At 38.3% G+C, this 22979-nt stretch overlaps 1 protein-coding gene across 1 annotated transcript in view; it reads left to right on the top strand.

Moving 5' to 3' along the window:
• Positions 1 to 4011: 4011 nt before the first annotated feature.
• Positions 4012 to 22979, top strand: part of map2k5 (mitogen-activated protein kinase kinase 5) — a 58443-nt gene continuing 39475 nt past the window's right edge. Inside the window, exons 1-8 of the mRNA XM_026937557.3 lie at positions 4012 to 4575; positions 4683 to 4731; positions 6951 to 7018; positions 14662 to 14731; positions 15755 to 15795; positions 16510 to 16577; positions 17146 to 17194; positions 20039 to 20103. Of these exons, the coding sequence (XP_026793358.1) occupies positions 4444 to 4575; positions 4683 to 4731; positions 6951 to 7018; positions 14662 to 14731; positions 15755 to 15795; positions 16510 to 16577; positions 17146 to 17194; positions 20039 to 20103 (542 nt within the window). The 5' untranslated portion in view covers positions 4012 to 4443. The remainder of the gene's footprint in view (positions 4576 to 4682; positions 4732 to 6950; positions 7019 to 14661; positions 14732 to 15754; positions 15796 to 16509; positions 16578 to 17145; positions 17195 to 20038; positions 20104 to 22979) is intronic.

Here is a 22979-nt window from a genome sequence, read left to right as displayed (position 1 = left end):
CAGGAATTATGAAGAGTAATTGCTGGCATTAATTAAATACAGTGAAGGAAGTGAATTATCCTATATTCTAGTCTAAGGATTCAGGATCCAAACTGGAATTGGGCATAAAACATTTTTTAAATAAACAATCATGGACTACGTTATTTAGGATAAATTATGTAAACTACAAATTGAAAACAATTTAGCAATTGAATATTCATATTGCAGTTCATTGTCCATACTTTATGGACAAATGGGTTTCTCATTTACATACTGCTAACACCTACATTGCCTATATTTCACAGACCATGGATTAGGTTGTGGGTCAGATTATCTGGTAAGATGATATACATGCTTTATTTAGCTTATATTTAATCTCCAAACCTAATTCTACCGACTGTGCAACATTCTCACTTAAAAATAGATGCTTTCACTGTGTTTGTGGGAGGAGAGCATCACAGCAGCAGATTTCAAGTGTTAAATGGATATAACTGTATGTATATAAGTGTTATTATATCTTTAATCCTGGCCCTGCTCTTTAAGCATCATTTACCTCACCATTAAACACCGACCTTAAACCCAACTTTGTTATACTTTTCTGAGAATGGATGTTTCAGATGGGCTCAATCATCTTGGCAGCACAAATAGCTTTTGTCTTTTTTTTTTGTCATTTTCAGAGTCTACACATTATTGTTTACATAGTGTATACATTATAGTCTACAAATGCTTCTAACTAAAATATGCAATTTATGTTGAGCTGCAGATTGGGTTTATAAATGCTGTGAAACATTATCATTATGCAATGTATAAATAATGTGCAGTATCAGAGTAAATAACAGTTGGTGTACTACTAGCTGTAAAACATCACCATAAATCTGGTGGTATATGTCAAACAGAGTGTGAGAGGTTCTTTATTGATCACATAGAAGTATAAGTGAATGTCAAGTATCATCCATGATCTCTAAAGACACCATAATTCAGCTATTATCGGGGGGTCAAAATTGGACATACAGTGTAGTCGTACCTCCTAATACCTTTACATCAGAGATCTCTGGCCTTCGTAGAAGTGTGTGTTGTTGTGGTTCAGTTCTCTTGAGCAATTTATGACTTTTCTGTACTTATCAGTAGCAGAAGATTTTGTACAGTGAAGGAAATCAGAGTTTGGCGGTTGTGTAGTACGAGGGATGGGATGAGTTTTCCAGTAATGGCTGATTTCTCCGGCCTTTATTTGTTTTCCTCGGCCTTCACAAAGTTAAATACCTCCAGCTCATATGTCTGAAGTCAAATGTAGCCTCTTGTCAGCTAAACAGCTTGTCAATATGGTGTAAGAGAGAACAGAGAGAGTTTAGACTGATAAAATGGGTTTTAATTACCAACCATTGTGTGCTGGCCCTCTCTCTCACCCTCACTCCCTCAGACCCTCCTCGGAGCCATCTCCTGAGTTTGATTTCTGATAATTGGAACTGCTGACTGGACGTTTAAATTCACACCAGCATGAGGCCGTAACACATCGCCTCTGAGGGTCAGTTTGACAAACTGCCATCTGCATTTGTTTCCTCATTAGCACTATGCTGCTTGCTGCATTAACCCTACTTTTCCATTACCATCTCTGCCTGTCTTCTACCCTGCAACAAATAACGCAAGCCATTTATTGTAGTAGATAAAAATCAACGTCACATGTGTAATTCTTTGTAAAATACTGACATAACAGAAGGTTAACCACCAATGTTAAATCTAATGGTTGTGTGTATTTGTATGTAATTGGGTGGCCATCCGCAGTGTGTGTATTCACCTGCACAAACTGTCCAATGCGTGCTAATGTCACTGCTCGGCCTATTATTTTAGGACAGCAAAAGACTTTTTCTCTCCCTTTGCAAAAACGATGTGGTCAGCATGCTGGCTGAACATTAATCTAATGAGTTTGCAAACATTTCAGTTTGAAAGCAGACTGTTTAACTTTCACCTTGAGACAAGAATACAGCGCAGTTGCACTTAACTGTGCTGAGTATTTAAGCTTTTAGCTTTTGTCCTCATACAAAATGCGTACAGAGAATGTTGTGAGTGGCATTCTTCCACTTCCCATTCAGGTTTGAAAGAAAGCCCATTGAGAGGACAGACCAAACTAGAAGCTGGATGGACCACACACACTATTGTTTTAGACCTGGATATGCAACCTGAGCTGGTTTAGCAGTCAATGAGTCCATCATTGTTGATTTCACCTGAGTGAACTGCTTATCATTTTACATTACTCTGGCCAGCTGCCTATCAATACTACATGAGTATAAAAAAGATGAAACTTCTCCTTGTGGAAGCATCAGTGTCTGTCAGGGTTTGTATGCTCAGGACAGTCAACTGTCATCCTCCAAAAATGAGGCAGTCTGCAGCAAAGCACCACACGTCATTGAGGTTATTCATAACCATTTAATTTTACCAGTATTAAACAAAGGATCTCTAATGTAAATGAACTTGTGGTGGAGTCAGAGTCTTTCAAAGCTAGGATGTATTTACAAGACAATTCCTTTATAATTAAATAGTAGTAACTAAAATGAGCCAAAAGAGAGTTACTTATGCCCAGACATAAAACTGTCAAAGGCAGATATCACGGCATAACTTATGAGACTTACGAAAATAGAAATAGAGTTCCACACTGTTCATTAAAATTTCAACACATAAACCCATCAGGTACATGAGAATTTCTTCTAATCAAAGACAGAGCACACTGAACATGCCCATATATGCTGCTTATTCCATTAAGTACAAATAAATAGCTGTCATATAATTTATATGATTTCACTGTTTTAGTCAACTGTAATTAGAGAGGTGTTTAAAGGATGTGAATAAAGATATCCTTTTCATTTTTGTAGAACATCTAGTTTTTGTCTCTAGTAATTTTTATGTATTTATTATGTATTTTTGATGACTGCTGTAATAACAAAATGAGACTTATAGAGCAGCCTTATATGGGCAGTAGGATCAGAATTAAACCTTGAAATCTCAACATTGCCAAGCTGCTTATTCACTCTGGATTAAAGAATCTGCCAAATTAATAAAAAGGACATATTTATGGGCAAGGCTGACTGACAATGGACTAAATCAATACATTTTAAAAAACATCTAATTTAAGGCAAATAAGGAATAAAACACCTAAAAACTGGGGTGTGCTGTTATAGGAAAATAATCAATGTTGTGATGCAGCTTGACAAGTAGAGTTACTGTTATCACCCAGCACATCTCAAAGTATTTTATCCTCTTAGTTCTTGTTATCACGTACATTATAACAGCTATAAACAGTCGTTGCACCATCTTCCTGATTCTGAAGTTAAGAAGACCAAAATGCAGCTTGCCATTTTACTGAAAAACCTCAGAGCTCTCTGTCCTGAAGACTTTCCAGTCTCAGAAAAGCTCGAAGTTATTGCTTTACCTAAGACTGTTACAAACTGTTAATACTGGAGACTCCTTCTAAATACAACTCTCCTCAAAGAAGACTTCACCATAAGAAACATTACACACATTTTTCTTTCTTATGACCAATCGGAATGGAGAATTCATTAGCGCTGTGGCATAATGGACTATAATGAATGTCAGTGGTCAGTCTGTGCTCACTGGAACAGCAAGATATGGAATTTCAAATGTATCACACTCTGCTAATGACATTAGAGCATAGTTTACACTATGAGGCCCCTGGTTTATTCCATCATTAACAGTGATTACCAAGGATTTTTGGGTGAAATGTTCCATTAAATTTCTCATTTAGCTCATTTAGCCCCTTTTAGAGAGAGAGAGAGAGAGAGAGAGAACTAAACTGGCCCAAGTGAAAGAATTTGTATCAAATATATACAGTTAATATACTTTATATTTTGTTTTATATATACATATATATATATATATATATATATATATATATATATATATATATATGTGTGTGTGTGTGTGTGTGTGTGTGTGTTACTGAATGGAATGGAACTTTTTTCTTTCTTTTTTTCTCATTTTCATGTTCAAAACAGAACTCATTTCCGTGTTCCGGTTTACTGTAGCGCATTTCCGGTAAACTTCCGCTGAGTTTTGTTGACAGTTAGCTTGCACTCGAAAACACTTCGCACGTTTCATTTTTACTTGTCATAAATTTCTGTCTTCAGTTTATAACATGTCATTAAACGAGTTCCTTCACAATATCGGAACTTGCTGACGATATACCCACCCTGTTTCAATATGAGTGGTAGTTAGCTAGCACGCTAGCCGGCTATTTGGCAAGCTAGCTCTCTAGCTTGGGGTGCATCCCGAATTGCTGTGTGCTCTCTATATAAGTGCACTACGTATAGTGCGACTTATATGCTTTTGCACTCGATGTAGTGCACTGCATGCGTCATAGGGAGTGAATTTGGGATTTCGCCCAGCTGTTAGCTGAAGAGTAAGGCTAGGAAAGCAGCTGTGTGTAGGTTATGATTATGAGCAGACGCGTTTGTTATGCTTTTGCTGGTTTTGAATAACGTCTGCGCCATGGACACTGAAGGGATCGTGATCCGGATAAAGACTCCGGTGGGGGACATGGACTCATCGGTGGACTGTCCGTCACTTTTGAGCTTCAACGATTTACTGGTAAAGATGTCGCAGTGCCACCTCATTAGCCGTATGATTTCACCCCATCTGAAGGAAAGAATTAAATAATTGTCCTAATTGTCATGTCTTTCATTTGTGCTTTGCAGATCGCAATTAGAGAAGTGATGCCTGAAGCGACCATTACAGCGTTTGAATGTGAGCACTGCTTATTTAAAGATATTTATATCACTAACAAAACGCTGCATTAATATTAGATTTATAGGCAATGAAAACAGCTCTTCAGTATTGTCAGCTGTACTCCCAGTGACTGGAGCTGTAGATAGGACCTTACAAGGGCATTGTGGTGTATAACAAGTGTCAATGTTATTACTTCTACAAGTGGACTAATCTGTACTAAAAGTCAACTCAGTGTTCATGCAGATGCTTCAAGTCTTTCCATCTTATACCATTCAGATGGGATAAGATTTCCAGAAACATGTCTGGTGGATTGATTCATTCGCACAGGATAACAATTTCTGCATAAATCAGAGTCTTCACTGCGTACAGTTAAGTTACGCTTAAGGCTCTGGGTTACTAATCAGAAGATTGGGGGTTCAACCCTACGCACCACCAAGCTGCCACTGTTGGGTTCTTGAGCTTAACCCTTTCTCTGCTTTAGGGGCTCCGTATCATGGCTGATCTTGCACTCTGATCACAGCTTCCTAACAATCTGGGATAAGCGAAGAAAAGAATTTTACTGTGCTGTAATGTATATGTGACAAATAAAGGCTTCTTTGTCTTCATAAAGTCATCACACTTAAGATTCCACATATGCAACGTAAACCTCATTTTAACACATATGTATTGTTTAGACCTTCATTATAAGCACTCTTTCTGTAATCTAAAAAAATTACTGACATGATGGCTTTGGATAGGACCAAAATCTCAGAGAAACTAGGGGTTGGCAATATGACAAAAATATCACATCACGATTCTCAAAGACATTCCTGTGATACGCTATATGGCTGAATGTTGGTGACCATCACAGCCATATGTGCTTGTTGAGCATCCCATTCCAGATATAGTCTTTCTTTGCTGTTATTATAAACTCCACTCTTCTAGGAAGGCTTTCCACTAGATTTTGGAGCGTACCTGCAGAGATTTTCCCATTCACCCACGAGAGCATTACTCCATTACCCCATCACTGGGGTGCAGTTGGCATTCCAATTCATCCAACACAAAGGTGTTCAGTGGAGTTGAGGTCAGGAGTAGAGTTCTTCTACACCACCAACCTTAGCAAACCATGTCTTCATGGACCTCATTTTGCCTACAGGGACATTGTCATGCAAAGACACACACTAGACATACAAAGACATTCTACATAATTGTGTGCTTTCAACTTTGTGGCAGCAGTTTGGGAAAGAACCACAAATGGGTGTGAAGGTCAGGTGTCCACAAACGTTTGGCCATATAGTGTATATCACAGTATATAGATTTGTTCACAAACTGCCAGCAATGCAGTAGTGTTGCATTTAAAAACTAGGTTGATCATATTTTATTTAATCTTTTTTATATTTAAAAAGATTCTTAAGTTATTTAAAAAAACAAATATTTAACACTTAAGATTAAGTACAAAATTTTTAGCACCAAGTTGTAATTAAATGTATTTTATAAACTGTATATGTGAGATCTATATAAAAAAAAAAAAAATACAATGTCCACACAATATCCACACTATCACATAAAATCATATTATGCTAAAAATTTTCATGATATAGATATTATGTTGTCATTATATTGTCATATCTCCCATCCCTACTATTAATATTTATATTACCCCGCCTCCCTATGTAAAACTAATTCAGCCTGAATATGGCTTTAGGGTGCTTTCACATGCAGTGTATAGTCGGGCTGAATTGAACTCTGGTGCATTTCCCCCAATAGTGTGGTTCGCTTGTGCAGGTAAGAACACAGACATCACACTCAGGTGTGGACCAAAACAACCGGTCTGAAACCATCTGAATGAGGTGGCCTTGGTCCGATTTCAAGTGAGCTGTGGTGCAGTTGGATTGCAGTGAGAAAGTGATTTGACCTTGAGTCAATGTATATTACATCCAGTTCATATTAAGTTAAATAGAAAATTAAAGATAAAGAAAACTTCCTCTACAAGAAAGGTCATCAGTGCTATGTATTTGTGCCAAATAGCATGCAAAGACATTATAACACTTTAGAGCATTGAAATGAAATGCAAATTAAAGGTGATAGCTGGGAAAACAACCATCGATCTAGCCTACTATCTAGCAGCATGTCATCAGAGCCATGTGACATAGCCGTGTGAGCAGAAGTTTAATTGTTCATGTTGAAAGTACTGGAAAAATGCTTACATGTTGCTTTAGAAATGTGTATGAACCCTGTGGTGCCCGCTTCTGTTTTAGATGAGGATGAGGTTGGTGACAGGATCACAGTTCGGAGTGATGAAGAACTAAAGGCCATGCTGTCCTATGTGAGTATCGTTTCAGCTATCTATTATCAAGTATATTGCAAAGTACTGTTTGAAAAATCTGCCACGTCTATTAAAATACTTCACCAAAATGTTCATGGGTAATAATTTATCGTGTCAGGTCAACAATGTATTCCATTATCATAGATCATCATGGATTAGACAGTATAAATTAGACATCCCTATGCAGTTTGGAATTTCGTCACTTCCTGTTGAAGATAAGTCGGTGTAGTAATGACTATTATTTTGCTATTAAGAGGAGAACAAATCAAAATGGACTAGGGCTGTCTGGACTATTTCTAATTGATAAACGTCATCTGTATTGGACATATAAAAATATGGTCAACCTAAACAGAGGTTTTTCCTTTCACTAAAATGAGGTTGTGTGCACGGTGAATAATGCTTTCAAGGGAAAAAAACAGATTAAAACTGTATTTGAAAATATCTGTTCCTTTATATCAAAGTATTTATGTTCCCAAGGAATTATAATTACTGACCTCAGACTATTGCGTGAACCATTGCCTGGTTTCAATTGAACTATTTAGTCTTGGGAGTGTTTTTGTTAGAAAGGGAAAGCTATTAAAATCTCTTATTGTACATCTATTCACCCTTGGGCAAAATCTTCTCATTACATGGCAGATTGGCAGGGATAACAAGTAGCTGTGTTTTCTTATCTCTTTATCTTCATCTTGCCCCTTTTTTTGGTTTTAACAATTGATGTATCCATGGCAACCCGTGACCCCTGGCAGGCTCGTGTGCCAGCATGGCATTAAGCATGCACGATGGAGCAAAGCGTCAAATTACATTTCTGTTTCTTTACCCAAGGCGTGAAGTCAGAAATGAGCCCTGAGCCAGTCACTAACTGATAACGCTGCCTGTTAATTGGAGGATTTTTTTGATCAAACATGTAATATTACTCATAATGCTAACACTCAACACTGTAGTACAGGGTTCGGATCATATTTGCCCACACACTGGTGATGATGTTCCTGTGCTTCCCAAAATCTGAAGGATGATCTTTCATGAAAAAATGCTTTTCTATACTATATGTTATTTATTGCTATGTTACGATTATGTCACCCTATATCACATCTTCCAAGAAAATGCAATGTGTATCCTGATACATGTTCAACAATTATATTAATGTATGAAAGATCCAATTAAAGCAGGCAACAACTGCATCAAAAATTAATTAGAGCAGTCTCGACAGTATGAATTGGTCAAGTAGATACATTTTTCCTAAAGGTGAGTGTTTGCCATAATGAATGTGAGGCCATGCCTCCTTCACTGGGACTGACAGGCACGAAGACCACACCTCCTGCCCTGGGACTGACAGGCATAAAGGGCACACTTCCTTTACTGAGACTGACATGCACAGAGACTACACTTCCTTTAATGGGACTGACATGCACAGAGGATACACCACCTTCACTGGGTCTGACGGGCACAGAGGCCACACCTTCTTTACTGGGACTGATGTCCAGAGGCCACACCTCCTTCATTGGCACTGACAGATGCAGAGGATATGCCTATTTCATTGGAACTGACAGGCACAAAAGCCACGCCTCCAACACATGGGCTGACAGGCACAGATGATACGCCTCCTTCACTGGGACTGGCAGACACAGAAGCCACACCTCCTTGACCTACTGAAGATAAGAGGCCACACCTCCTTTACTGGAGCTGATGGTCAGAGGCCACACCTTCTTAACTGGGTCTGACAGGCACACAGGACACACCTTTTTGATTGAGACTGACAGTAGCAGAAACCACACCTCCTTCCCTAGGACTGAGAGGCACAAGTTACACCTTTCTCCAATGGGAATGACAAGACACAGAGGACATGCCTCTTTCACAGGGACCGACAGGTGCAAAGGCCACGCCTCCTCTAGGACTGACAGGCACAGAGATCATCCTTTTCTTCAAGAGGTCTAACAGGTATGGGGACGACCCCTCCTTTACAGGGACTGACAGACACAACGGCTCTTCAGTATGGCCTATGTACTGATGCCATGTAATTTTTAAATAAGACTTTTCAGAAGGGTGGTTTAGAAGCAAGTGGATTGGCCATGGAGACATGGTGGTTAATGATGGAGTTACAGAGATGCACGTTGATTAATGGTACATATTTAATTTGTGTAATTAATTATTTATTAAATGAAATGAACGCCTAAAAGATGCATGTGTTAGTGTTTGTTTTAATCAGAAAGAACAGAATGTACTGGACTCTGTTGTGGTGTAATATTTTGTCCTTTTGTCCTTGTTTAGTGTATTGTTTTCATGTTTTCCCTCTGAGCCAATATTAAATGCATTCCTCAATACTTACTGTTCACATTGCGGATGTCGGGAGTAATGACTTGTGAACGTTTCTCTCTGAAGTGCAGCAGAAACTAAATGAACTATCAACTTTTATTATATATTATTCAGTACTTAAAGATCCGCCTCATTAGAAGTATGCCCCCCTCTGCGCAGAGGAATTTTTCAAAATCCACTTTCAGCTGGTGTTGTCTTTTACCCCCTATCAGCTCACAGTCACTACGCTAGCCACAGGCTCAATAATCACTATTTCAGATTTTTCATGAAAAGGTATAATTATTTATTTATTATTTGGTTTTACACCAGTTGCTTATCTGCATCACCAGACTGAGCTTTTTTTATTTATTTATTTATTTTTTTTATTTATTTATTTTTCTTTTTCCTAAATGCAAGTCTTGCTGCAAAACAGATGTCTATTTGGAACCTTAAAACACACAAGCAAAGCAGAGAGTAGTCATTGTGAAAGCTTGTGTTTTTCTTCTTATTATGGTTTGTGTGCCTTTTGGGAGGAAGTGTACTTCCCAGTGGGGAAGGAAGTAAAGTGTATAGGGAATGTAAAACACATACGTCACAGGTTTAATGCAATGTGTAGAAGTTTAACGTACGCGATCATTTTGTTTGTAGTCGAGCACGGTGGTCTTTTGCCTACGCGGCTGTTTGGTCTCCATTGAGACGTGTGTGTATGAATTGCTTTGATGTCATTAATTCCAGATGAAGGGACATCTATTATGTTGAACTGGTAGGAGTTGAGAGACGGCTGCTTTGAAGGCTACGTAGGCAAGAAATTTCTCTACGTCTCCATTGTCCTTGAAATGCTCTCAATTTGAGACGTAGCTTTGTGATCAAGGATGCTGATGTGTTTCTGGGAGGTGAACCCTCACTTGGTTTTTAATACTGGATTACAAGTGCGCAAAGACTTAAGAATTAAGTGTGGGGAAAAATATTAGTGAAAAATTTCTATTCCAATATATATATATAGCATAGTTAGTACATAACCTTGCATTTAACCTTAAGCTCTCAGTGTCTAATACAACATGCACCATCACACACACTCCTCTTTTTCTCCAGTCTCAGTTCACTAATTGAGGAGCACTCTATTCTGGGTGTGTTAATGATGATGCGGAGCCAGCAGGAGAACGGTCTGGTCAGAGTGTCCCCTCTGGCACCGAGCATTCAGCCTCTGATCAAAATGCCTTTAGTTATTGTCCAACAAAGGGGGATTTCTTTTAATACACTGCTACAGATTAGTTGGTAATTGTGCTCCTAATCAATAAAGAAGTGGAGCGGAAAATTAAAGGTGTAAGTGTCTGAGCACACATATTTTTTCGGAAGAGGCACATTGCTGGAGGCAATGGCGAGAACGAGTGTTATGGAAAGAGGGAAGTGTAGGAGGAGAGAGAGGCAGTTGTGAGGTGACAGTGATAAATAGGGCATTTAATAGAACAGCTGCAGCAGCTCTGCTTCTACAGCATGCCTTCATGTACACTTATGTATTTATCACACACACAGAGGAGAAGGAAAGAAATGCACTACTGGCTCTGACTGCTTTGCATAGAGAAGTGCGAGAAAACTGCATAGACAGATTTGCTGTCCTGACCCTGTTCTACTTCTCACCAGTCCCAGTTCAGTCCAGTTCAGGATTGATAAAAAAGATGTAGCATTATATTTATGATTATATTTAGCAGAATTTGAAAGGTAATTGTTATAATTACAGCTGAACTAAGTAAGGATCAAAACACAACAGGGGCATGCTAGTACAGGAAAGTAATCAGTGACGGGGTGTGTTGTTGTAATGCAGCCAGATTAAATAGAGTTCCTGTTACGACGAAGTTATTTTCCTTAAAAAATTTTCCCAGGATTTTTATTTCTCTTGTACCACAGCAATTTGCCAATGGTTACAATTTCCGATTAATTATTGACTAGTATGTCATACTTTTTAAATATTTATAGTTACATTTAATTTTGTAGAACATTGTTGAAGCATTGATGTAGTTCCTGTTATCGATTATGTTTAGTCAGCTATAAACAATCACTCCGTCGCCAGCTTTTCTGTTTTCCACTCTTTTTCCTGAGAAACCGGAATGCACACAGTCTTGTATCCTGATTTGAATTATAGCTGGGGCTACTGTCAAAGCCATGCTGTTACAGAAAATTAATCATCACCTTCTGACCAATCAGATTTGATAATTCAACAATGCTGTGATATAATTAGTTATCACATTGGTCTTGGAACACAGTCTGGATTATATAATAATTTTATTTAAAAACATTGGGTCTCATTCATCAATCTTTGGGTAAAGTTGTAGGAACTTATAAGCCAGCTTCCATCCTCTGGGGGAAAAAAAATCATACTGGTCTCTAAATATCCATTGCCTCCTAAGAGCATAATGTGTTAACTCTTCCAGTAATATCAGTTCTGCCATTTGCAGCACCTTGGCTTAAAAGGAATTTGGACTGACTTGCTGTCTTTTATATATTAGGTAGCAAGTGAACAGTCAGTTCTCAAAGTTGATGTGTTGGAAGCAGGAAAAAATGGTAAGTGTAAGGATCTGAGTGACTTTTTATAAGGGCCAAATTGTGATGGCTAGATGACTGGGTCAGAGCATCTCCAAAGCGGCAGGTCTTGTGGGGTTTTCCTGGTATGCAGTGGTTAGTACCTACCAAAAGTGGTCCAAGGAAGGACAACCGGTGAACCGGCGACAGGGTCATGGGCACCCAAGTCTCATTGATGTGTGTGGAGAGCGAAGGTTAGCCCATCTGGTCCGATCCCACAGAAGAGCTAATGAAGCACAATTTGCTGAAAAAGTTAATGCTGGCTATGATAGAAAGGTTTCAGAACACACAGTGCATCGCAGTTTACTATGTAGCCGTAGACTGGTCAGATTTCCCATGCTGACCCCTGTACACCACCGAAAGCACCTACAATAGGCATGTGAGCATCAGAACTGGACCATGCTTCGCTTACCTGGGGAATATATATAAATTCAGGAGGATAGTGTCTCACATTTGGTCAGAAATGTTGCAGTTTAGGTTTTAAGGTCAAATAACCAGATCCACAACTCAAATATTTTTGAAAGAATCTATCTATTTGTACTAAAATTGTACTGCTTCATAGTTGCCCTTGACCTATTTGGTGATTGTCAGTTGATGTAAGCTCCTCCTCTCCTTTCTTGCTGTGTTATTCTTTGTCTTCTTGATTTTCTCCTTCTCCCTTCTTGATGCCTTCTTGTCTTCATCTTCTCTTATGTTGTACTTTTCTTTTTTCTCCTCAGTCCTCAGGCATTTATTTGCATTTCCACTTTTTTTTGCAAGATGCACAACAGCTTCCAAACCAGTGCTGCAGGTCTTCTATTCTTGGTCCCAAGACATCAGAAAATAGGTCATCAAGTTCTGTAGAGTAGTGACTGCATGGCTCTAACACACTCATTACCTGTTGTGGTCCTGTAAATCTACTTTCCTACAGAATTCATTTTCAACCCTAATCCAAACACCTTGATTAAGTCTGTTTAAGATTGGGGTCCATAAGGATTGAGCTGGGAAACTGCTGTAATGCCCCAGTTTTGCAGGAATCCACACACCTGTTAGACCTGTGTGATAGGGTACAAATGTGTTTCTGTAATATTAATTACAACATCTTTCATCCTCTAGCTTTTCGTTTATGTGGTCATATTGGCTGATTGCTCCATTTTTGGTCGTCCCACAAATGTTAGTCTTTTGTGTCCACATTGTAATCATATACTTCTTCAATTTTTATATAGTGTCAAATTACTCTGTTGAATTTTGAGCTCATGCACTCGCTCACACACAGACACACAGCCATCCCTCCCCCGGCCATGTCCATCTGGATTTGTGGTTGCAGGAGGTTGATTGTGTGTGATTGGGGCCTGTGTCTGGGTACAAAGGTCTCGTGCTCGACAGAGAGGCGGGGCGGTCCGTCTCAGAGCCAGATGGTTCCATTAACATAAGCATCAATTGAAATGTCCTTTTGGCAGGAGGCAAGGCATGTGTTTGTGTGTGAAAAGCAGAATGTATATACCTTGTGTATGATATGTATGCTGATTCTTTCCTTGGTGCCCTTTACAAGCACAATGGACCTAACATTATTAAAGTTTTTAAAGATCTGATTTTTAGCACATTTAAAAATGCCTGTACTTTTTACAAAAGGAATATTTTAACATTTACACAGCTGTTCGGTTGGTCCGGTATATTTAAATATTATAGTTATGACTATTCTGCTATTTCCTAAATTGGAAAACAATCCTATGTTTTATGTAAAAGAAGCTAAATGTCACACTAACAAGTTGGTGACTGAAGTCCAAAAGTTATGTCACTATTTATGTGGTAGATATTTATGGTGAGCCCAAGTTAGAGCTTTTCACCCAAAGAACATTATACCCACAATGAAGCACGGTGGTGGCAGCATCGTTCTATGGGGCTCCTTCTTTTCATCTGGGAATAGGGCTAGTCAAGATAGAGGGAGTCATGGATAGCTCCAAATACCAATCTATTTTGGCACAAAAACTGCAGGCCTCTTCTAACACGATAATGACCCGAAGCACAAATCCAGGGCAGCAAAGGAATGGCTTCCGAAGAAGATTAGCAATGTTTTGGAATGGCCTGGTCAGAGCCCAGATGTAAATCTAAAATTTGTGGAATGACTTGAAGAGGGCTGTGCATAGGAGATCCCCTCACAATTTGATAGATCTGGAGCATTATTGCAAGGAAGAGTGGAATAAAATTGCCAAATCAAGATGTGCTAAGTTGGAAGACTCTTACCCAGAAAGACTAAGTGCTGTATTACAGGCAAAAGGTTAAGCACACTTAAGCCAGCAGATTATTGCAAGTTTGTTCTTTTTCTTTTTTTTCCTCTAAAATGTTTCTATTTATTTTTCACTTGAATTTTGCTATATCACATTAAAGGTGATGATTTATCTTTATTTATCTTTATCTTTTTTACATCACAGAAACCTGCCATTTTAACAGGGGTGTGTAGACTTTTTATATCTACTGTATAACATAAAAGCAACAGACAATTTAAAAATGAAAAATTAAAAAAAGACTAATACAATGATATATGAATGAAAAGATAGCAAGTATTGTTTGTATTGAAATAAACATCTAAAATCTAGTATTTTGACAATTTATTGCTGCATGAATTGTTCTAGTTGTAATCACAATAATCACTACAAATTTGGTTTAATTTAAAAATATGGCTTGCACCCTCATTATTCAGAAGCGTATAAAATAGCAGTTGATCTGCACATCCTATGGCCACCAAAAAACGTAAAACAAAGAACTGTAAAACTTTATATGTATTTGTGTTTATATAGTACTGCAATACAGTGATGGAGCAGCGCATGAATGGACTCCTACCTGAGCCACTACAGATCTTTCCTCGAGGTTAGTGAAGTGTGTGTGTGTGTGTCTGTGTCTGTGCTGTCCCCAAGGAATTCCAGGTAAACCTGAAAGAGTCTGCCCAAATCTGGTCATCTCAAATCGTTCATACTGCTATCCATGTAGTCTAGGTAACTTGCAGCTTTCAGAAACTAGGTTAACAAGTGATAATGGTACAAAGTAATGTTATAATTTATGGCAAGCTAGGGGATGACTGTGTAGCCATGGTCCTTTTCCTCTGCTGATGCTGGTATATCTTGTTGTTACCAAGTTATTGGCGAGCGTTTTGCTTATGAGCTGTGGTGTTCTGTCCTCGCATTATACGTAAAAATATAATTCTGGCTAACATCTTTATTTTCTCTTCATATGTATACCTGTGAGGTGACTACAGAGCTAGATGATGATTTTGCACTACACTTTATTTTGTTTTATCTCATGTTCCCGATTATGAAAACATCTCTCATTTGTGCATGCTAATTAATCCATTGGGTAACAATGAGTAAAAAATAGTAATAAAACTACTAAAAGCTAATAGTCCAGTCAAAAAATCTGTTTGTCCCAGGTGACCGGGCTACTGATTTGTCCAGCCCTGGAGACTGAGTTTGAGAGCATGAATCGCAGTAACAGCGAAACACCAGTTTATAGTTTATACAAACCCTTAACATAAAATTAGCCTAAAAAGTCTCCAAGGCTTTAGGCAATGTGTTTGTAATCATTCGTGTAATAACTTTCAGAGGTAGCTTTCAGAGGCTTTAAACGTTTCCAATCCCTTGTTCCTATTTCCCCCATTGTGCACATTTCTTTGTAAGTTTCTCCTAAAGTGGTGCCTATTTCATCTAAACAATCTGAATGACTTTTCTCAATGAGCGAATAATGTAGCAACTCAGACAAATCAGTGGAATTCCTCTTTAATTATTTTAACTTTTCCTTCAGTCCCATTTTCTGTCTAAAGTATTTCAAATATTGCTTTATTACGTTTCTTTCTCTGGCCCTGATGTGCTTTACAATCCAGACCAATTACTTTTGCAGCCGGCAAGACTCCTGGGAACCGGAACATCCACGGCCTCAAGGTAGGCATATCCATGATTGTTTCTGAAACGTCACGTCCTGCTGCGTACCACTTATTGAAATGTCAATTGAAGTCAAGACATTTGTGCTTTGTGTCTCTTATTTTACATTTTCATCTCTTCTTTTGCCCTCCAAGAGATTTAGAAATGTTGGGTTTCCTCTCTTATTCCATTCTTCATCATTCAGTAATTAGTCATGAATGTGCTGCTTTCATATATTTATATGATGTATATTTTTGTGTCAACCAAATGTACCATGTTGTTTATTTTGTACATGTTGTTTTGTACTAAGTCTTTGTAATCTTTTTTTTTTTGTCCTTTGTTTTAATCTAAAGTTAATTGGCTTTAAACCGTAGTGGAAGCTGTGTACATTTAAATGATACTAATTAACAAGCCAATCACTGCTTTGCTGGACTAGCCACCATGACCCAAAGACCTCAATTAGGCTAGTTATTTTTTTCTCTCTTTTTTTTATTGGTCCCATTTGGTGAGATGTAGATCTAAGAACAAGTAGCCTTGTTAAGCTTCCTTTTGAATGACAAATAAAGGACGTCATGTTGGTTTGTAATTATTCTCTTTCAGAAGACATCTTTAATTTTGTGCCACTGTCTCTTTCTTTTCCTCTCTTTAATTTTCTTTGCCCCATTGACCTGTGGGTTTATTGTTGAATTTCATCATGATTAACTGAGGGTGTTGATGGTCTTTGTCTTCTTTTAGGTGAACACACGCCATGGCTCGTCCGGCAGTCGAGGATCCTCTCCTGCCGAGTCTCTGTCCAACAACAGGTGAGTTGGCCTTCCTTTCATTTTACTATTCCTCTTGTTGGAGCTTAGCAATGAAGAGCTACGGACCTTAAAGACAGCCTATGCATCCTGGAGAAGCATTTGGCCAGGCTTAAATTGAACATGGGTACAAATAAAAACTAGTCATCCAGCCACCACTTGTACAAATGAGCTCTCATTAACTACCTCTGGGCCATGTGGTCCTTCATTTTGGCTATTCTGACCACATCTAGACATGCTTTATTCACTCCGAGTCTAAGAAGACTGGTGTGTTTTCCCACTCCAGTGCACCTGACTTAATTAAGCAGCCAGTTATCAGCCTCCTTACAAGATGACTCAGGTGAGCTGGAGCAGGGAACACTATACTGATAAAGAAGAACATTGATCTAGATTAATATACACCTGGGGTCTGGCTTCTCCACACAGAATTAGCATAATCGACTTAAAATTATTTTAGGACGTGAGTGGGAGCTCTTCATTAAACTTCCTCTTTACTAGGTGTAATCTGTCTTATATAGAAATTATTGAATAGAAAGTGAAAACAATGTTCTTACATGTTGTTGCTTCACAGTTTAAAGAAATCCTCCGCAGAGCTGAAAAAGATACTGACCAATGGCCAGGTATTGAAATTTTATACTCTCTTTATATGTTATCAATTTATTGTTAATTGTTAATTCAGATTTTCCTGAAACCCTTACATATCTGCAGTACGGTTTTTCCTCCAGTCTGCTACTTCACTATATACAGTTGGTGTCAAAAATAAATACACATTTCAGAATCTGCAAAATATCGATAATTAAAAAAAAAATAAGAGGCATAAAAATTGCATTTTGTTTTTTATTTAGTACTGCCCTGAATAAGCTGTTTCACATAACAAATGTATACATGTAGTCAACAAGACAATATAATAACTGAATTTACGCAAATGAACTAGTTCAAAAGTTTACATACGCTTGATTCTTAATACTGTGTGTTTGTTACCTGTATGAGAACAATTGAGGAACTCCTACACAACTATTACAAAGGTGAAAACATTTACTCATGCTCAAGAAGACAACACACTACATTAAGAGCCAGGGGATGTAAACTTTTCAGCAGGACGATTGGTCTATATTGTTGTTACTTTGAATAAAGATCTTAGTTTTTCATTTGGTACTGCCCTTCAGAAGCTACCAAAGATATTTACATGTTTCCCAGAAGACAAAATAATAACAATTTACACCAATCATCCTGTTCAAAAGTTTACATCCCCCTGGCTCTTAATGTAGTGTTTTGCCTTCTTGAGCATCAGTGAATGTTTGCACCTTTTGTAATAGTTGTGTATGAGTCCCTCAATTGACCTCAGTGTGAAAAGATGGATCATCTGATTGATTATCCAGGTAACAATACACAGTATTAAGAATCAAGCGTATGTAATGAACTGGCTCATTTGTGTAAATTCAGTTATTATTGTGTCTTTTGGACTATATGTAAACATCTGCTATGTGAAATAGCTTATTCAGTGCAGTACTAGATAAATAAAATTGGAACAACTTTAAAGTAAACCTTTTTTAAACATATTTTTGACAGTACTAATTATACTGTATGGTACTTTTTTTTTTATTTCTGTATAAAAACATAAGTAGACAGTTTTTGATATCTGTGAGTTATTTTGAAGTATTTTTATATTATAAAATATTATATGACATTTTTAAGTAGCACTGAAATCTTCAGGATACCTATGGACCTATGGACAATCTGAGGTGCCAGCATATCTTAAACTCTTCATAAACTGTTTGTTAACAAAATATTTTGTGATATTCTTCAAGAATGGCAGTGCTCAATCTATTAGAGTACTTGGCGCGTGACATGACTTGACGTGTGCTACTGACCACTGTGCATGTGTGTGTCAATAGATTCTTATTGATTGCCTATTGAAAAGCAGTTCACGTCCCTTTTCTCCATGGTCCATTTGAGATCTTTGTCTTGACTGACTGTTATCTGTATTATCTATATTCCACTGGTCTGAGCTTCTCCTCTCTCCAGCAACACAGCAATGTCAGTGTGGAGATGCCAGTGTCAGATAGACAATTAAGCGAATCAGGCCCCATGTGACACCTGTAACAAGCACAAGCAGAGGAGCTGTGGCCTCTAGTACCACACACACACACACACACACACACACACACACACCCCTCCCTAATCAATGGACCTTCACTGGAGTCAGTGCCATATTTCCCAGTTAAAATGAGGCTTGACAGTAGGGCATTAACTTAGTTTTGGCCTCAGCTGTGTGGGGAAAATACTTGTTTCACACTATCAGTGGTTATTGACATGCTGTCACCCTGATCAGACAATCAGCTCAAACATCACTTAATGGGATGTATGCATTTATATACATACAGTCCCCACCCTGAATATGAGATATAGATCAGATTTTCGGCTTTCAATTCCTGATATTTACATCTAGATGTGTTAGACAACATGGCACCTTTTGTTTGAACCCACCCATTTACAAGCTATCAAAAATATTGGAATATATGGCTGGCAGGTGTTTCTTGTTGTGCAGGGCTGCCCTGTTAGGATAACTGTTTAAACATTTAATAGCTCTGAATGCCTGCTTCAGACTGCATTTGTTGTTAAAAAAGGATAAACCAACATGAAGACCAGAGAGATGTCTAGCTGCAAAGCTGAGAAAAGAGGGAAAATCAAGCATTGGGCATAGCCAATACAACAATTTGGAGTGTCCTGATAAAGAAAGGAACCACTGGTATACCAATAACCAGACACTGAACAGGCCAGCCATGTCTTCCCACAGCACTGAACTGGTGTACTTGTGATCATTTCAGCTGTGAAACAACCTGTGCCGTGGTTTTCTTACTAAGCTTAAATGAACATTGACCAGACCTTGGTTCGTTACTTGTGTGAATGATTAGCATTCAAATTCTTAATATAGACTTAAATTATTTTATATTCTTTATAGGTACACAGCCACAACTTTACCATGTTCAGATATATTCCAGAAATCTGTGTTGGTTCAAGGAGATGGTTCACATTTTATGTGTGTGTTGGAGTGGAAGGAGGTCAGTCTGTGTATCTTGCTAGTAGAGGACAAACTTCTCCCTGTAGCCCACCATGTCAGCAGGGGGCCAAACTGTTTTATACATGTTTTGACAGCCTTTGTCAGAGTTAAGCAAGACAGCACAGGTAAACAAATGGTCGTTAGAGTTGCCATCTCTCCCACCCCCAAACTTGTCCTTTTCTAAATTGGACAGCAAATGTCGTTATTGATCCTGCTCCCGCTCTGCTGTTCCTCTTGAAATGACCCGAGAGCCGAACCCGTTGTTTATGGCCTGCGGTTGCATTTTTCCTCCCCCAAATATTTCTGTTCCCTAGTGACATCTTTCTATTTTATGGCTGTGTGTCCTTTCTCCTTTCTGTATCTATCTTTCATTCCTCCTCTCTCTCTTTTTTTAATCTTTAAGATAAATGAACAAGACATCCAGTACCAGGAGCAGCTTGGCCATGGAAATGGGGGAACCGTATACAAGTGAGTGCTCTTCACCTCTTTTTTACCTTGAATATTAATTGGTCTCATAATGCACTTATTTCTTCACTGGCCATTCCATTTCATTACTGTTGAATGAAGCCACTATGAACACATTGCAATTGAAGCAAAAGGACATGTACTGTATCTTGCTTAGTTATGTTTTCTCATCTTCCCTACACTCCACACTCACTCAATAGTCCAGTGTCCACTCAGCCTGCTCAAAGCCTGTGACAGGCAGCTGGGGCTGGGATGATTATTTATTTTATAAAGTGAAGGTTGCCAAATGCGGGTAATATCGATTTTTGGCGCTAAGGAATGAAATTGATTCAGTTTGACTCCTGTGAAGCCGGGTTTCTATTACCCGTATGATCTATTGCTACCAACGGATAACATGGCAAGACACCTATTCACTGCTATCTGCTATCAGCTGAAATACTTTGAGATTGAGAACCTGAACTAATTTAGGTTCTTTATGATGGATAGTGTAGATAATATAGATATGACCATTCATCATTCACTCATTTGATTGGAATAAAATGAAAATAATTAATGTAGACTCTGTAATATTTGAATGTATAAAATAAGATGGATGCTATATAGTAAGATGGGGAAAATGGTTTGTTTGATTGTGGTATTCAAAGTCAGTCCCTGGTGAGAGATTATATAACGACATGCCAATAGATGAGAAAGATGGTGGAAAATGTTCCAGTTGGATTCATATTTATTTATTTAAAGAAAAGCCGATGCTGCAACCTGAGCTACGCAGAAAATCCGTCCACCCCATTATTGTCCCCATGCCAGAAAATACGGAACACTGTTTTTTTTTTTTTTTTTCTTTTTTCTCAATACAATCATATAGGTTATTAAGATGAGAAAGCTGGTATTTCTTGACCTATTTTAATGTGGACCTTCTGATTAGCGTGCTGAGCCAACTTCAGCTCCAGGACGGAAGTTTCTTAAGAACCGGATTTGTTTTCAGTATGTAAAGATTGACCGTGGGTTGTTTTACACATAGGCGTCTGTTCATATCCATTGTATTTACATGCACATCAATATGGATATTCTCACAGGTTGTGTTTTGGCTGTTTGAGGGCAAATGTAAATATGTTTGGTTTGTATTTCATCTGTTGACTGAAATTTGACAATGTAATTCAGTTTGTGTCATGGGAATAACAAGGCCATGTAGCCATCTATCTACACCGCTGTCCTTGGTCACCTTTACTACACACATATACACTCTGTCTGCGCTATGTAAAATAAACACTTCTGTAACCATCACACTACGCTACACTACAGTGCCTGGGGTATTAGCTTAAATTGCTTTCCTTAAAAAATAAATGTGTTCACCTAACCTGCTGTGCTTCCAGGTGTACTGTTATTATGTGTCAGAGCATGCCTCTTGCTTACACCCACACGTTTACAAAAATAAGACAATCCGGCTTCGCCTCCAGGGTGTTTGAAACTACATTTGGAAAACGGCCGTGAACTACCTTACTTTGCATTTTATCATATGTCCTAGCCAGCCTCAGTGTGTGAGTTGGCCAGTCTGAAAGTCACTTAAATAGCCGCTGCTGAATAGCCCTGAGTACCTGGCAACCCAGCAATGATGTGTGAATGGGCCATGATCTCGGCCTTGGCCTTTAAACCCCAGATCCTGTTTATGAGCAGTGGCCACTGACGATTAGATGGCAATACAGGGTTATTGTTCTGCGGTGTTGATCCAGTAATAGATCAATACGCACCCTGTGGTTTATTGCCGTGGTCCAGACTGTGCTGTGATCTCAGCCCGTTGTGAGCTCCACTTTATAGGACAGTAAAGCCTAAGTGTTCTGAATCCTGTGGACTCTCGTGGTTTAAAAAAAAAAAAAAAAAAGAGAAGCCATTCCTGTCTAAACTGAACCATGCACTAAAAATGTGCATTAAAGACCTTTTAGGAGTTCTCATTTGTTCATTAGTCTGTTGTTTGTAGGTCGTTTCAAATGAGTCATTACAGCCAGGATTGTGTGTGTATGGTGTTTTATAGTTATAATAAAATGATATGGGGCAGTTTGGTAGCCCTCAGAAGAAATTCTTCTTTTGTTTTTTATATTCTTTTATTCTTTTTCCTGGAAAAGCAAAATCAAAAGATTGTAAGGCTGAGGTGTGGTTGGGTTTATAACATTATATTATTGTATATGTTATTATAACATTTTCTTAATTATATGAAGAAATAATATAAATCGAAATTGGTTGCATTGGTCAGAAACCAATTTTAAATACTAAAAGGCATGGCATTAGTAATGCACAAATATGCTCTAAAAAAAAACTAAATTATGTTTTAGAAATGCTTTTAATGCATTATAATATTTGGAAACATTAATTCCTCTGTTGAATCACTGTTTGATGTATTGAAATGATTCTTAATTTAAAAAGAATTGCATCTGAATCAAATTTAAAACAAATGAATCATCAATTGAATCAATCTCTGTCATGGCAATAACCCTCATAGTCTAAGAGAGAGAGAGAGAGTTGAGATATAGAAAAAAAAAGTGAAAATTATGCCAAGTTTAAGGAAAAATGAAAATTTATATAACACAGGAAAGGAAGTTAGATATAATATTTCCAATCAACTGGGAGGCACAGTGGCTTAGTGGTTAGCACGTTTTCCTCACACCTCTGGGACGCTCATTTCTTGCCTCCGCCCTGAGTGCGCAGAGTTTCCATGTTCTCCCCGTGCTTCGGGGGTTTCCTCCGCCAGTACAAAGACATGCTTTGTAGGCTGAGTGGCATCTCTAAATTGTCCGTAGTGTGTGAATGGGTGTGTGAGTGTGTGTGCGATTGTGCCCTGCAATGGGTTGGTGTCCCCCGCCTTGTGCCCCAAGTCCCCTCTTACTGTC

Source organism: Pangasianodon hypophthalmus, chromosome 25 (assembly GCF_027358585.1).
Source record: "Pangasianodon hypophthalmus isolate fPanHyp1 chromosome 25, fPanHyp1.pri, whole genome shotgun sequence".
Taxonomy (NCBI): domain Eukaryota; kingdom Metazoa; phylum Chordata; class Actinopteri; order Siluriformes; family Pangasiidae; genus Pangasianodon; species Pangasianodon hypophthalmus.
Note: the sequence above shows the minus strand (reverse complement) of the source record. Positions and strands in the feature narration are given on the sequence as shown.